General features: G+C 48.9%; 1 protein-coding gene across 1 annotated transcript; it reads left to right on the top strand.

Moving 5' to 3' along the window:
* The first annotated feature begins 5,284 nt into the window (after positions 1–5,284).
* ZNF503 (zinc finger protein 503) lies at positions 5,285–9,572 on the top strand. Its single transcript, XM_068950498.1, has 2 exons — positions 5,285–6,149; positions 7,236–9,572. The coding sequence occupies exons 1-2, from the start codon at positions 5,841–5,843 to the stop codon at positions 8,754–8,756; spliced, it is 1,830 nt and encodes a 609-aa protein (XP_068806599.1). The 5' UTR covers positions 5,285–5,840; the 3' UTR covers positions 8,757–9,572.
* The last annotated feature ends 5,792 nt before the right edge of the window (positions 9,573–15,364 follow it).

Genomic DNA, 15,364 nt, shown 5'->3' with positions numbered 1-15,364 from the left:
GTGCTTAGTTAGTATAATTCTCTCAGTTAGCCTCCAGGCTTTTGCAGTAGATAAACACAAAGATGCCTTTATGATTTCTGAGACTCAATGATCAGACCAAGGTGTTACAGAAGCTAAAAGTCTCCCTTTTCACTCTTAAAATCTAGGCAGCAATTATTAGTTCAAGTATGTATGCATGAATTAGGAAACGCCTAATGTTCGCTTGTTTTAGGCTTGATAATTTTAATCGTAGTACATTTAAGAATATGAAATGGACTGAAAATCTCTTTTCACTTAACAGGAAACATACCCAGCCTTTCCCGTGTCAAACTCGTTTGGCTTGCCATCTCTCTCTCTTTCTCTCTTGAAACTTACCTTAAGGCTTATCTAAAATAAAAAGTGTTTACACTAAAAAAAAAAAAAAAAGTGTTGAACATAAAAGAGGATAGTTTGGGAAAACAGCTGTTGGTAAAAGGGTTTCAACATAGGAGTAAAAATTTTTACACACATACATGAAACTCACAGCATCCATAGAAGACTATCAAAAGACTTAACAGAGAAAGCGTTTATTAGGTGTATTCACCTCGTCCTTATCTCTCAGTGTAACAAGGGAAGATGACTAGACAAACTCATTCGAAAACATTTTAGAGAAGGTATATTTCCAAAAGCACTAAGTAAACAAAGAAAAAATAATTTTCTGGTAGTTCAGTCAAAATATCACTGACAAAGAAAACTCATCTTCATTTAAACGTGACTAGTATTTTGAGGATGGCTTTAAAATTATCATTGCTTATACGACAATTAACCACATCTCACGCTGCATAAAATATATATTGCTTACATATATTAGGAAAGTAATTACAATCTTAAGGGTAAATATTTTCAAGTACTATGCAAACAGAAGAGAGGTTTGGAAATCTTAGTTTCTGTTGGCAAGCATTCAAACTACTTGCTTTAATAACATTCTGAAAGAAATACCTCCAGCTCTGCAAGATACCTGTGCAGATGGATCAGCTATTATCTGCGCACACGCGTTCTCATATTTAAAAAAAAAAAAAAAGTCCCTTCCCCAAATGTACAAATTCATGATGCGGTATTTCTGATAAGCCATCATATTTTTATCTGAAGTATTATCATTTTTTGCTTTAAAAAAAAAAGCTGGACATACATCGGTTACAAATATATACTGCAATGCAAATCTTTACAAAAGCCTTGGGGTAGATAAAGGCAGGCAAGCACTACCAAAACAAAACAAAATCGACACGCAGGACAGATAGGTAGCTGAAACGTGTTAAGCCTAGAAATATAGCACAGACACAACTCAGCAACTGTGTTTCTGCTAATAAAAGCTTAACCTTGTTTTAAAAAGATAAAAAAGAAAGGGGGGAGAAAAAAAATCTAGAGGGCCTGTAGGGTTGTTGCTGTTCAATTTAAAAGACTAAACGCCCTTTACCAACATGATCTACAAAACCTGACACTTAAATGGCAAGGGAGCAAGCTCTCAGAGCAGGCACACTAGTGCCGAGGTTTCTGCAGTTCCTTCTCCCAAGGGAAAAACAGTCAGTCCGGGTTTTGGGGGTGATCCTGACCAGGGTTTGCAGCTCGCCAGCCTGACCTGTCAAGCGGATTATTTTAGAGGGAGATTAATAGGGGAGGCGGGCTGCAATAATAATCGTTTTGTTTGATGTGACAACTTTGATAGGCGTTGATTTACTTACAAACTGATAGGCTTTTAATTGAGCGCCTCCATCCAGCTTGAGATGAAAGGAAAACCGCATTGAAAAGCTGCCCGAGTGCCCTCCAGCCTCAATACTGATTAGCCATCTCGACAGTGAATAGTTCAAGGCATTTTCAAACTTTTTTTCCACTCTCTCTCTCGCTCTCCTCTCCTCCTCAAATATCTGCCAGCCCACTCCTTTTTAAGAGAAAATAAATCATTTCCATTGTGTGCAAATAAAATCGACTTGACATGCTTGCCAATAGCTGGTAGGTAAAGGAAAGTGTGGACTGGCACTTGTTAATTAATTCCTCCTTTGCTCTCCTTTTTTTTTTTTTTTTAAAGTCACAATTTGCCTTTGTAAGAGGAGGAAGACGGGCTCCAACCCTTAATATTTTTAAAAGGAGAATAAAAACAATAGCCACCAAAACTTCACCAAGACTACACAAGTAAATGCCAAAGAGCAAACCGGTTGCACGGACTCCTTAAAGAAGGATTCCTCGCAAAGGTATCGAGCAGGACGGAATCCATCTTCTTCAGCTCAGGAGAGGGAAAAAAGTCAACAGCAGCCAAACAAAAGCTATGCACCGCTTCAATCTGCAGTCCCATCGCCTGTCCGAAGCTACGCGTGTCCATCCCAACTCCAGGACCCTCGCTGGGAATCGTTTTCTGCGTGCGTTAAGCGCAGTGAATAAGCTGTCATGGCTAAGAAATGCTTTTTCTTTGTAGGGGGGAAGGGGACGTCTTAGGGCTGATTTTTTTTTTTTTTTACAAGCCTCTACATAAAAAGTTTATAGTACTGAGTGTGATTTAAATCTCATTTCAAAGGCTCAGCGAAGAAAAAAAAAAAAAGCTGTCCTCTGAAGTTACAAAATAAACTACCCTCTTATGCTTCTCCTTCAGCCAAAAGGATCGGGGTTCGTGCTGTTCCCCCTTTTCTTCACCCCGCTTTTCCTGTCGATGCGCTGCCTATTTTACACATGCATCGGGTGTCGCCTTTGCTTCCCTGGCTTACAAGTAAAACAGCCCCTACCCGAAACTACCCTTACCTCCACAAGAAAAGAAAGACGGAAGGGAAATTGAGGAGGGGGGAGCCTTCCCACAGCTGACTCTACCTTAAGACAATTAATCTTTAGTCTTTCACCCTGGGAGGCAGGATAAATACAAGGAGAAAACAGATAGGAGTCTCCCCGGTCCTGTAAGGAAAACAGCTGTTCCAAGCACTTTAATGCAAATGAACACAAATGAAGGTTTCAGCTTTTTTTTTTTTCTTCCAGAGTTTTACTGCACTCCATTTATCAATTGGACTTGACAACAAAAGAAAGAACTGGGGGAAAACCTGGGGCAGATTCAAGTCACTTCCACTCTATATAATGGAGGGGGGGGTTCCTTAAGTTGTGGGTTTTGTCAGTCCTAACTGCAATATCATTTTTTTATGCAAGATTTCCTCCTCTATCCCCCTAACCTTTTCATTTTCACGGTCTCATAAAATGACCGCGGTGGCTGCAAAATTAAAGTACGTTTATGACTTTCCACTGAGAAGTTGTGGCAATAAGCCCTACGTTTTCAGAGAAAATACAGAAATTAAGGAGTTCGTTAAAATTAACTTTATCCTTATAGAGGCTGGGGGGAGTTCTGCATGTTTACCCCGCTTTGTACACCACATTTAAAAAGTAAAGTGGTTTTACTAAAAGACAGTAGATACACTTATGTGGCTGCTGGATTTAAAAGGCACCGATTTACAGGACGAAGAGATCTAGGAAAAACTGCCGTATGTGTACCCAGGAAGAAGAGAAGATCATTAAAGGCTATCTGAAACATCTGTTTAGGGACTGGGGGCGATCGGTGTTTCAAGGGGGCGGGGGGGGAAGGGGGGAAGGAAAAAAAAAAAGAAAGGACTTGGTTCCACAGATATAAATACGAGAAAGTGAAAGTCCTTCCTCTCACCCACCCCTTCCAGGATCAGCGCCTGTTCTGGTTGGAGTCCAGGTCAGGAATTGGACGCGACCCCTAAAGCACTTGCCTTGTTCTTCACTTGTCAAACGTGTTTTATCTCTAAGTGACCTTTTTGTTAATGTTGTAGATTGTGTGGGCCACCATGTCAGATCCGGAAACAAAAGTAAAAGATTGATTAACACATTTTGCCTGTGAAAAAATGTTATAGGATGAGGAGGTGGGGGACGGCGGGATGGAAAGTACAAAGAGAAAAGAAAAAGGCAGTTCAGGGAGCAAGAGAAGGGCTGGGGAGTCCACTCGAGGCTCTGCCAACATCGCAGCGCACTGCTCCTCAAGCCCCGTCCGCCGGCAGGGCGCAAGCGGGGCGAGGTCTTTAGAAAGAGGACAGAGGACCAGGCACGCTGGAAACGCTTCGGAAGCGCGTAAACACGAACCAGAACGCATGTAACGCCGACGTGGATAACGGATGGCCATCCATGAGATTGCCCAATACAGCCTCGCTGAAACGAAACAAACATACCAATGGCGAACCGATACGCTCGCTAACGTGACAAGCCCGGACACTGTGAGCAAAATCCCGGCGCCTCTGGGGCACCGTCCCAGCCGCGGCCGAAAGGCTCTTCCCGGCGGCGCGCTGCCCGAGCCCCGGCCGGCCCTGCCGCCGGCGCCAGGAGCCGGGTCGCCTTTTAATAGCCGAAGACGGGGAGCGGCAAGAAGAGCCCCGAAGCCAGGAAGCCCCGGCCCGACGGGCCCGCGGCTCCGCCGAGGAGCGCCGGGGCGCCCGGCTCGCAGCAGCAACTCTCCTTTTGCTGGCACACAAATCGAGTTTACTCGAAGAACGATTTATTCCTTACACTGAACAGCTCTTTTTGGTTTTTTGTTTTTTTTTTCTCCAAAGGAGCCCGTCTCTCTCTGACTCTCTCTCTGTTTTCCTTCCTCCCTCTCCCTCTCTCCCCCTTCAAGTCGCACCAGGCTTGTAATCAGCAACAAAAGCTGACATAAATCAAGGGCGGATTGACAGGGGCTGACAAATAACTGATGGATTGCGGTTGGGGAGCATTGACAACTGACGGAGGGGTGGAGAGACCCGGGCGGCGGCGGCGGCGGGCGGTGCGTGACACGGCCCGCATGTGACGCCCGCCTCCCCCAATCCCCGCCGCAGGCTCGCACCCGGCGCGGGCGGCGACGCGCAGGGCGGCGCTTTGCCGTTTCACGTCCACATCGGCCTCCGTTTTGTGAGGCGGGAGGGGCGGAAAGCTCCCCGCGCCCTCCGCGCGGCCTGGCGGGGACGCGGCGGAGCTCCGTGGGGGGACGGCACTGTCCCGGCGGGGCTCGCCCCGAGGGGGCGGTTCGTGCCTGTTTACGTGGTGTATCGCGAGCGGAAGGCGGCGGCCGCGCGGAGGGGGCGGCGGGGCCGACGGAGCCCCGCGGCGGCCCCCCCCCCCCGGCAGCCCCCCCCGGCAGGCACGGCGCCCCGCAGCCGCCCCGCTGCCGCCGGGGTAGCCGCGCTAGCTGCGGAGGAAGAAAACCTTCCCAGCGCGTGATGTGAAACACAGAATTAAGGCCCAGCCCGTCCTAGGAGCGAAAACAAGGAAGGAGGGGAGGGGAGAGGGAAGGCGGACGAGAAAGGGAAGGGGAAAAAAAAAGAGCGAGAGACCATTAAAAACAGAGAAAAAAAGCCCCAGAAAAGGGAACGTCACATCCCCTTGACCCTCCAATCACCTCGGGGTCCCATTTGATTGGAAGGCGGCAAAGGCTTTAATCTCAGACTAATTCAGCTGCTTTTGAAGTGAGTTTCTTTGCCAGATCCCGGGCTGGATGGGCAGCGGCTCGCATCACAGCTGAGCGGCGGAGGCGAGCGCACCGCACCGCGCCGCGCCAGCGAGGGGAGCCGAGACCCGCCAGCGAGGGGGACAGCGGCACACGCTCGCAGCCCCCCACCCCGCCCCCCATCACAGCCCAAGGATTACTCGGCTTTTTTTCCTCCTTTTTCTCTCTGGCCAGATCCCCCTTTCCCTCCCCCTCCCCACCCACACCCTCCCCGCCAGAGAGCCACGGGACATTTTATGTTTGTTTTCCTGTTTGGGGGGCGTGTGGCTTTTTTCCCTCCTCACCCGCAGAAAGCGAGCGAGCGTTTCCGAGTGCGAGCGGCGCGACTTGCCCCAGTTTTCATGCGAGGTTTTGGGTCATGATCACATCGCCCTCGCTTTCTGCTATAAGAAGTAGTAAGCGCAGCAGCAGCCTCAGCGAGCCCGGAGGCAGCCCCCGCCGCAGCCGCAGCGCCGCCGACCTCGCCGGGCCGAACGGGCACGCTGGGAATAACGGCAGCAGCGCCGCCGCCAAGCCCTGCTTCCACGCCGTCCCCCCCTCGGACCCGCTACGCCAAGCCAACCGTCTTCCCATCAAAGTCCTGAAAATGCTCACGGCGCGGACTGGACACATCTTACACCCTGAATACCTGCAGCCTCTTCCTTCCACGCCCGTCAGCCCCATTGAGGTAAGCACCTCGGAGCCGTCCCCGTCCCCGTCCCCCGGCTGTTTCTCCCCTCGCTGCCCGAGCGCCGGCTTTGCATGGCGTCTCCTCCAGTCTCCCTCGGCACTTTCCTTCGCTTTGAAATGCATTTACTCCAGGAAGTACGCTTCTTTTGATCTGGAGTTGGGGCGAGGAACTGCTTGTGGTTATTGCTTCCATGTTTACTTGGCTAATTTATAATTCCTATTTAAATTAACTTTTAATTTTTGCCTTTTTTTTTTTTTTTTGGAGGGAGGGTTGAGTGGAAGGAAACGACCCGCTTTAGGTTCAGGATCCGGGCATGCAACTAGGCAGCACTCGGAGTGCCAAACAATCTTGCTTTTGCAGGGAGTGCTTGGGGGGGGGGGGGAACGCGGAGGGGGACAGGCTCAAACGTGGGTGCGGCAGGATGAATATTTCATCTCCCTAACCATTCACTTTCAAGTACCGACATGCTTTTATACTTTGGGGGCCCTATTCGTCCCTTTTCTCCACTGTCGAGGTTGTCCTCCTCGGCGTAGCTCGCTGTTTTCGGGACCGAAACTCGAAACGGAGAGGGTGGTGGGAAGGGTGTGTCCGCAGGAATGAATGATTTCATTACGGTCTCTGCGGAGTGAAGCCACTACTCTCCTTCGGAGCCCGGCTCGCCGGCTAAGTCGAGCTCTGTTTTATAAATAGCGTCAGCTATCGGGCCCAGAAGCGCTGCGGCCGCTGTAGTTCACGGCCGCGTTTCTGCGCCTGCACGTCCGGAGCGGCAAGAAGGCAAACGCCGAAGCGCGGAGCTTCGCGCTGCGCGGGCCCTGCCTCCGCTGCCGAAGAAGCAGTCGGTGCTGGAGGCGGCCGCGATGGGCTCGCACGAATACGAAAATAATCCCTAGCCTTCTTTAAAGGCTTTGTGGAAAATGGTGCATGCAGGGGAGGGGGCTGTCAGAATGATGAATGCGCACGAAATTGTTCTTCACTTCCAGGCTCTCTGCGAAAACGTACGGGCAAGCGTCCTATGTATGTTTCGGGGTTTTGCTGAGCACCAAATTAAACCTCTGCCTTTGTATGTCCTTCTGATTTCTGCAGCTGGATGCTAAGAAGAGTCCCCTGGCCCTTTTGGCGCAAACTTGCTCGCAGATAGGAAAGCCGGACCCGTCCCCTTCCTCCAAACTCTCTTCGGTCACCTCCAATGGCTCCGGAGGGGACAAGGACTCCAAGTCCGGCCCGTTGAAGCTCAGCGACATCGGCGTGGAGGACAAGTCGAGCTTCAAGCCGTACTCCAAGCCGGGCGCGGAGAAGAAGGAGCCGGGGGCTGCGGGCTGCGCGGGCGCCCCCGCCGCGGGGGTCGCGGCCGGGGAGAAGTCGGGATTCCGGGTGCCGAGCGCCACCTGCCAGCCGTTCACCCCAAGGACAGGCAGCCCCAACTCCAGCGCCTCCGCCTGCTCGCCGGGGCTGCTGCCGGCGGAGGGCAAAGGCGCGGAGGACAAGAAGGACTCGGAGGGCTGCGGAAAAAGCGGCAGCTCCGGCTCGGAGGGAGGCCCGGGCACCACCAGCATCAGCCACAGCCGGATTAGCGTGAGCTGTGCCGGGATTAACGTGGAGGTCAACCAGCACCAGGAGAGCACGCCGGGCTCCAAGCCCATCGCCTCGGACTCCGCCTCCTCGTGCAGCAGCACCACCGCCACCTCCTCAGCCTCCGTCCTGGGCTCCGGCCTCGTGGCCCCCGTCTCCCCTTACAAGCCGGGCCAGACAGTCTTCCCCCTGCCCCCGGCGGGCATGAGCTACCCGGGGACGCTGGCTGGAGCCTACGCCGGCTACCCGCCCCAGTTCCTGCCGCACGGAGTAGCGCTGGACCCCACCAAATCCTCCAGCCTGGTGGGGGCCCAGCTGGCCGCCGCCAGCAGCCTGGGCTGCAGCAAGCCGGCGGGGTCGAGCCCGCTGGCGGGCGCGTCGCCGCCGTCGGTGATGACGGCGAGCCTGTGCCGAGACCCGTACTGCCTGAGCTACCACTGCGCCAGCCACCTGGCGGGCGCCGCCGGCGCCTCCTGCGCCCACGACCAGGCCCTCAAGTCCGGATACCCCCTCGTCTACCCCACCCACCCTTTGCACAGCGTCCACTCCTCGCTGACCGGCGCTACGCCGCCCTCCTTGGCCGGCCACCCTTTGTACCCCTACGGCTTCATGCTCCCCAACGACCCCCAGCCGCACATCTGCAACTGGGTGTCGGCCAACGGACCCTGCGACAAGCGCTTTGCCACCTCGGAGGAGCTGCTTAGCCACTTGCGGACCCATACTGCCTTCCCGGGCACCGATAAACTCCTCTCCAGCTACCCCAGCTCCTCGTCGCTGGCCAGCGCGGCGGCCGCGGCCATGGCGTGCCACATGCACATCCCCACGACGGGCGCCCCGGGCAGCCCGGGCACGCTGGCCCTGCGCAGCCCGCACCACGCGCTGGGACTCGGCAGCCGCTACCACCCCTACTCCAAGAGCCCGCTGCCCACCCCCGGGGCCCCCGTGCCCGTGCCTGCCGCCACGGGACCCTACTACTCCCCCTATGCACTCTACGGGCAGAGACTCACCACAGCCTCGGCTCTGGGGTACCAGTGAGCGCGGGCAGCGGGGTCTGACACACGACATAACACAACCTGGAGTCTAGCGGTGGGGGGAGGAAGCCCTTCGAAACTTTATAAAAGTTGGAAAGAAAAAAAAATCTGACTTTTTATAAAATAGTGTTCATTTGAGGACTGGATCCATGAGCACTGTATTTATTTATGTTAGCTTCAAGCGGGACAACGAATCATAAAGTGCATTACTTAACTGAGCTCAATAGGTAAAAGTGGAACACCCATTGTAGAATATAAATAAAAAGATAGAGGTCTTCTCTTTAATGTTACTTTAAAATTGCTATGATTGTATTGTACGTTCTTATTTAATGTCTCATTGAAACAGAAAATTTACATGCATGTTTGTTACTAAAAAACAACTCGCAATTTGTCAGTTATAATTTCAAATTGCAATTATTTTTAAGGTGTATACCCTTGAAAGAGAATTGGTATTTTTTTGTATGTATTCTGGAAGAAAAACAAAAACAAAAACAATTTATTCCAAAAACCTCATTTGCCTTATTTTGTTCTTTAAAAGGAACACTTAACTATTTTTAATTTTTAAGTCCACCCTGTAAAAAGGGTTAAGTAAGGTTTACGTCATGTACTAAAATAGACAATGTATCGCTTTAAAGATTAAAATTCCGTATATTTGATGTATTAAAAGGTTTTACTTTTTTTTTTAAATACGCTTTGATTCTGTTATAAACCCGAGTAGGTCTCGGATGGAGGCGACTGCTAATTTCTCCTTAAACGTTTATTCAAATTTAATTAAAAATAAAAAACAAAGTCTTTTTTATTGTAACCCCAGGGCTCTCTTAAAAAAAAAAAAAAAAACAGAGACAGGAGTATTTTTTTTCCTTCAACAGAATTTGTAGGCATAAAACGGGAAAGCTGAGAATCGGTTAAATCTCTCCCTTACCAGAGGAAATTAACCTTTTCAAATGTTTTATTGTGAAAAACTTTTTAAAAGTGAATTTCAATTTAAAGACTTGGTTCTTTATTTAGAAAAAAAAGACGAAGGCAGGACTTATTTGTAATAGATTAAGTAGATTATCTGAAAGCTTTTTTTTACAGTTTAATGTATAACAACTATTCATCCCTTTTCTAAATGAGAAGTTTAGAAGCAATTAGGGAAGCACTATTTGCTCTCATTCAGTTATTTCCAATTTCTTTCTTCAGTACGTACCGCAGCATAAACGATCATCACGTTTAAAAAAAAATCGGACTGCTCCGAGAACTCCTTTCCTTTTAAAAAGAAAGGGAGGGGGGGGAGAAGGAGTCCAGCATTTGATCCGAGTTTACTCTTTACCGAAGTGCAGTACCAAACCCGACATGCTGCCAAGAGAGGCTGGCTGCCCCTGCCTGTGCCGCGTCTCTGCCTCCCCAGCTCTGGCTTCCCACCACCCAGGGCCACCGCCTGCCTCCACGGCTCGCCGTCCTGCGCTCAGGTAGGAGCAGAGGGCTGCAACGGAAAAGCCAGAGCAGCTACTGAAACTGAGGAACAAACAGTTGCAGCCGTAATAATCGGAAAAGCAACACCCAAGCCCGTAAAGGCAATGCCAGTGAAGAGCTTTGCTCCCGCGGTTTGTCAGGCGTTTGCAGGGAGAGAGGTTCAGGCAGAGCCGAGTACCTGCTCCCTCTCACACAGCCCCTCTCCCCCGCTGCGGGCTGCCCTCACCCCCGGCCCCAGCGCAACGCGCGCTGGCAGGAGGAAAAGTTGCAAGCGGCGACTTTGCTTGACAAATCACTGATTTTTCTCCCTCCTCTCTATCTCCCACAATATAATTACTGTTCAAAGTTTCCCGTGGTGCCCAGATGCTAATTAGTCTAATACATTTACTCCAGATAATTAGTAGAAGTTAGCGTTAATGTACAAAGGAAAGAAAAGCAGCAAGCTAATGAAACCCCAGCGCTCGCCTGGCCGTCCCGGCGCGGCGCGCCTGCCGCTGCCAGGCCGGGAGCAGGGCCGGAGCCGGGAGCGGGGCCGTGCCGTGCCGTGCCGTGCCGTGCCGGCGGACCGGAGCCGGGACCGGAGGGTGCTCGGGTGCTGGGCTCTTCTGCGGCTCTTTCAGGACGCTGATCCGAAATCCGCACTGGAAATACTTTGTGCTTTAATCAAATATATTTTTCCCCCCTTAAATGGGAAAGGGACCACTGCACAGCTCTGCTTTAGGGAATGTAAAATGAGCTCGCGTTATGAACCGATGAGTTAGAGGAAGGGAAGGGAGGGCAGCGCTGTTAACTGCACCAAGTAACTTTAGAAATAAAACATGAAATGGATGCAAACACAGCAAGTAATCGAAAGAAGGCTTCGCGGGGTGGGGGGTAGTGGTGGTGAAAGACTAATCTTGCGAGTCAGAGAAACGCGGAATAAGCTCGCCAACCCTCACCCCACCGCTGCACGCCCCCCGCCCTCTCCTGCAGCCGGGCTGCCTCTGCGCTCGCTGGGCAGCCCGAACGACGTGCACTCCCCGTTTTATTTTAACCACTCTTAATTTGAAGAAAATTACATTTCAGTCTCCATCTGGGCGTGCAAACAACTATTACAGATTTGCCGCGATTAAAAAACACCACCACCACACGTACCTTTCTTCTGCAAACGTATTTTACAATTACTGATCTAACAGATGCATATCCGATATAGCTAGCTACAATTTATCAGCAATCAGGTGTTTCGGGGTTCATCTTAGAAACAGCCCAAGACAGATTTCTGTGTAGTGGAGAGCTTTTAATTGCAGTTTTGTGGATTTCAGGTCTGTAAAAGTTATACGCGTAAGGATTTCGGGTGTAAGAGAGAAAATTAACACTGATTATTACTCTTTTGCTCAGATGCGGTCCTCAACATTAATGAAAAATTAAAATAGCTTATTTTATTAAGCGGTGGTAAAGAGGTCCCTCCTAAAGGTTTGTTAAATATGTGACCTGGCAAATGTCACCTAGCATTTTGATATTAATCTAGGAAATCTGCTTTTTTTCTAATAGAGATTGACTTATGGGCATTAATGTTTTTAGGTAAAAGGGCTGCATTTGTTATTCTTTTTCCTCATTCTTACTAACTGGATGGGTTGTGGAGTTGACAGCAGCCGCTGGTCCATGCCACCGAACTAAAATAATTTCACAGTGAAAAACCAGCTCGAGAGGACAAGCAACAGAAGGGCAAAACCCATCAAAACCCGGAACTCAGATCAATCTGACCGGAGTCAGGCATACATTACTTTAAATTAAACAGTTTCGTCTTTCTCACAAATCTTTTTTGAACATTAAAGATAAACTCATGTAATATTTAAATCAACTCTGGTCGGATGCTAAGCGCAACTGAAGAACCAGAATAAAAATTAATGAATTTCCATCCACTCTCAACGGCTTCCTCTGGATGCCACTTCGACAAAATACTTCTGATAAGCAACGCTTGGAAAAGAAGGGCTCTGTTTATCTTATCTACGGGGAAATGTAATTAAGCTAGTTTTATGAAACAATAAAACACCAGACTCCACAGACAGCAAAGGAGTTTCTGTAATATATCTGAGCCTATATGGGCATACGTATCTCGCCTTATGCGTACAAGTCCCTACTAAACACATACATACATGTTTGCCTTCCTGACTTCAGAATGCAGAACGTATGCTGGAGCTCAACTACAAGGATACCTTTATGATGGGAAGATTTTACGCAGCGATAGGAGGCAATAGGAAGCTCCATTTTCTAAGACTGGAAAGTCACCTACTGCCCATCCACTATCTTTGTGGCTAGTTTCAGTATCCCTAGCAAGGTAGTTGCAATGCTGTGACCAGGTCTGACCCTGCTCTCTGAGTTTTTTAATGAACTGTCCACATCTACAATCGAAACCACACAGGCAAGTAAAGTCCTGAAAGGCCCAAATTTTCTGAGACCAAGTTAATGTGCGTTCCTATTCTGTAAAAATAAAGATCAAACTTCATGCTTTCTCATTTAGAAAAGACAGAGAGAAATATTACCTTTCTTTAATGCTACTGACTCTTACTACAGGTATTCAGTAGAGCACTGTTTGTTTTTTTTTTTTTTTTTTTTTAAAGGAGCGAATCTAAGGCTGGAAAAACGCTGGAGTTATCAGCATCAAGTCTCCTTTCCATTCAGATTTTAGAAATCATTTTGGACACTTCTAATCTCGAAATGAACCCTCACCCCCACCCCACAGTTCTGCATTGCGAAGCACAGCCCGCACTGCTTTGCAAACAGACCTGTAGCAGGCAACCGATCATTCCTGATCAGAGGTGTCTAATCCCTGCTAAATATCTCTCTCAGCTCAGTCATAGAAAGTTCAGGACAGACTTCTCGGGGCTTTTTTAAATGTAAAATGTTATTGCGATGATGCATAAAGGTGTCAAAAGAAAAAGACGGACCCTACATTTGTATGCATCCACCTCTTTGGAGGTGGACTGCTTTGGCAGCTGAGACGTGGCTGAAATTTGAGCAGATGAAACATTTGGGCTTGTGCATAAAGGCAAAAAGACGGTCCTAATAATGGGCATTTCTGCATCAAGATCAATCAGGTGTTGCTGCTGCAAGGATCCCACCTCTGAACGCTTGTTCTGTGCCTCTGTGTGTGTGTGTGTGTGTGTGTACGCATGCATGTGTATGTGTGCATGTAACTGCACAGCAATGCACAGACTTTGTTCTCTCTTCATGTCTTAAATTCATCAACCGCTTCCCCTCCCTCCCACCCTGTCCCCTATGTGGAAAAAAAAAAGTAAATTCGTTCAGGCTTTGAATATTGTAAAAAGCCTTGTGTGTATCTTTTTTTTTTTTTTTTAAATCTTCAAATGAATTAAAGACAACCTGACAATGCTGTCATCTGTCTTCAACATCACATCAAGGCAAGAAATAATGATAACAGAGCAGCAGAAAGACACCCACTGAAACCTGGAGGATATATATATATATATATATATATACACACACACACACACACACACACACATACACACACACATATGCCTTGAAACAGCTTGAAAGGGAATAAAATTAGATTACCGTTCCCAGGCTATTGCAGTAAGAATGTTTTTGTATTTTTGTGTTTTAAGCAACTGCTTCATCTTTGCTGTTTTGTGAAACGCATGGTCCTTGATCCAAATCGACGCTGTGGGATGGGGTAAGCGGACGACCAGGCATATTCACTGCTCCTAAAATACTGCAACCAAAGGAAACACACAACGCTCCCCCCCCCCCCCCAACCACCTCAGCCTCGCCGTTGGTTCAGGTTCTCTCTTCAGTTAATAATAAACGTCTTTCCTCTCCTAAAGTGCAAGTCAGAGTATAGCACGTTTCACACGGAGACGAGGACTTTGCACCGAGACATTCGGACCTAGAGAAGGGAAAGAGGAGGCTTTTTCTCTTTGTCTTGGTGGCCCTGCGAGGTTTTGTTCGGCCTGGGCCGACTTGTGCAGTTTGCTGCCCGCCAGGCGGCGCTGCCGGGTGCCGCGGCGGCGGCGCAGGGCAGCGGCGGCGCGGGGTGCTGCTGCCGCGGCCGCTCTCCGCGGACGGCGCCGGGCTCGCCCTCCGCGTGCGGCCGCGCCGAGTCCCCGCGCCCCCCGCCCCCTCGTCGAGCCCTCACCAGCGGAGCGCACGCTGCATTACCCGGCGCAGGCATCCGACGTGCAAGTCCTGAACCCGATAAAAATCACTTGTTTGGGGCAGAAGGAATCTCTCATCTAATCCAAAGGAAAGTATTGCAGTATAAATGGATTTAGCAAGATAAAAACAGATAGGCCGGACTAAACAAAAATGTGTTGTTGGTGGGTTTTTTTTTTTTAAATCACGCTTGTAATCTCATTCACTCTGAAGGGTAAATAAATTGCAGTTGTATAAAAAACAATTGGTGCTACATGTGTTCATAACAGATGGGATCTTATCACAGTTTAACTGTAATAAATTCTGACTTCTGGAAATTGTAATCTTTACTCCATGTTAGATGTTGTCTCATTTCTGCTGTAATAATAGGCTACAAACTTCTGAGACCAAGCAGAAAAGTTTTTCCTGCTACCCTTACTCAACAACCACTGCATCCTCCTGCATTTTCTTTACTATCGGGGCTCTTTCAAAGTTTCGGTGAAAACGCGCTTGAAAATTAAAAGGGAGAGAAAATGCTGGCGCCTAGGGAGGCAAATAGCTGATTCTTCCCCCGTTGGGTGACATTAGTTACTGAGGCCAATGATAATAGTCCTTAAAATACACGCAGAAGAACTAAGAATGAGCTACGTGTGGAGAAGTCCTGGCAAATGACAGATCACGCTCCGTTTTGCAAGGAGAGAAAAACGTCAGAAGAAGAAACGCAGCCCCTAAGTAAACGGAGCCCAAACTTTAGATTAATCTCCCTCCGCTTCAGATGACAAAATTAAAAAATAAATTTGAATAACCACTGAAAGAATAAAATTGTAGCAATAAATTGTCCATATTCGCTGAGGCTGCGGGACTAATTATTTTCCCCATCTCGGCTTCCCATTGCTGTTTATCAAGTAGCAGGATAAATGCTTGTAAATCCATTACGTTTTCATAAATCCTTTCGCCGCTTTTTTTGTCCCATGCTTTTGCAACATTAATTGATTTTATTGCACTTTCTGAAGTCACTGTATA

The sequence above is a fragment of the Struthio camelus genome, chromosome 7, assembly GCF_040807025.1.
Source record: "Struthio camelus isolate bStrCam1 chromosome 7, bStrCam1.hap1, whole genome shotgun sequence".
In the NCBI taxonomy this organism is placed as follows: Eukaryota; Metazoa; Chordata; class Aves; order Struthioniformes; family Struthionidae; genus Struthio; species Struthio camelus.
The sequence above is the reverse complement of the archived record's forward strand: the minus strand, read 5'-3'. Positions and strand labels throughout refer to the sequence as shown.

Coding starts and splice junctions, on each gene's coding strand:
- ZNF503 (XM_068950498.1), top strand. CDS start 5,841: ATGATCACATCGCCCTCGCTTTCTGCTATAAGAAGTAGTAAGCGCAGC. Junction 6,150..7,235: donor CGCCCGTCAGCCCCATTGAG/GTAAGCACCTCG, acceptor TGATTTCTGCAG/CTGGATGCTAAGAAGAGTCC.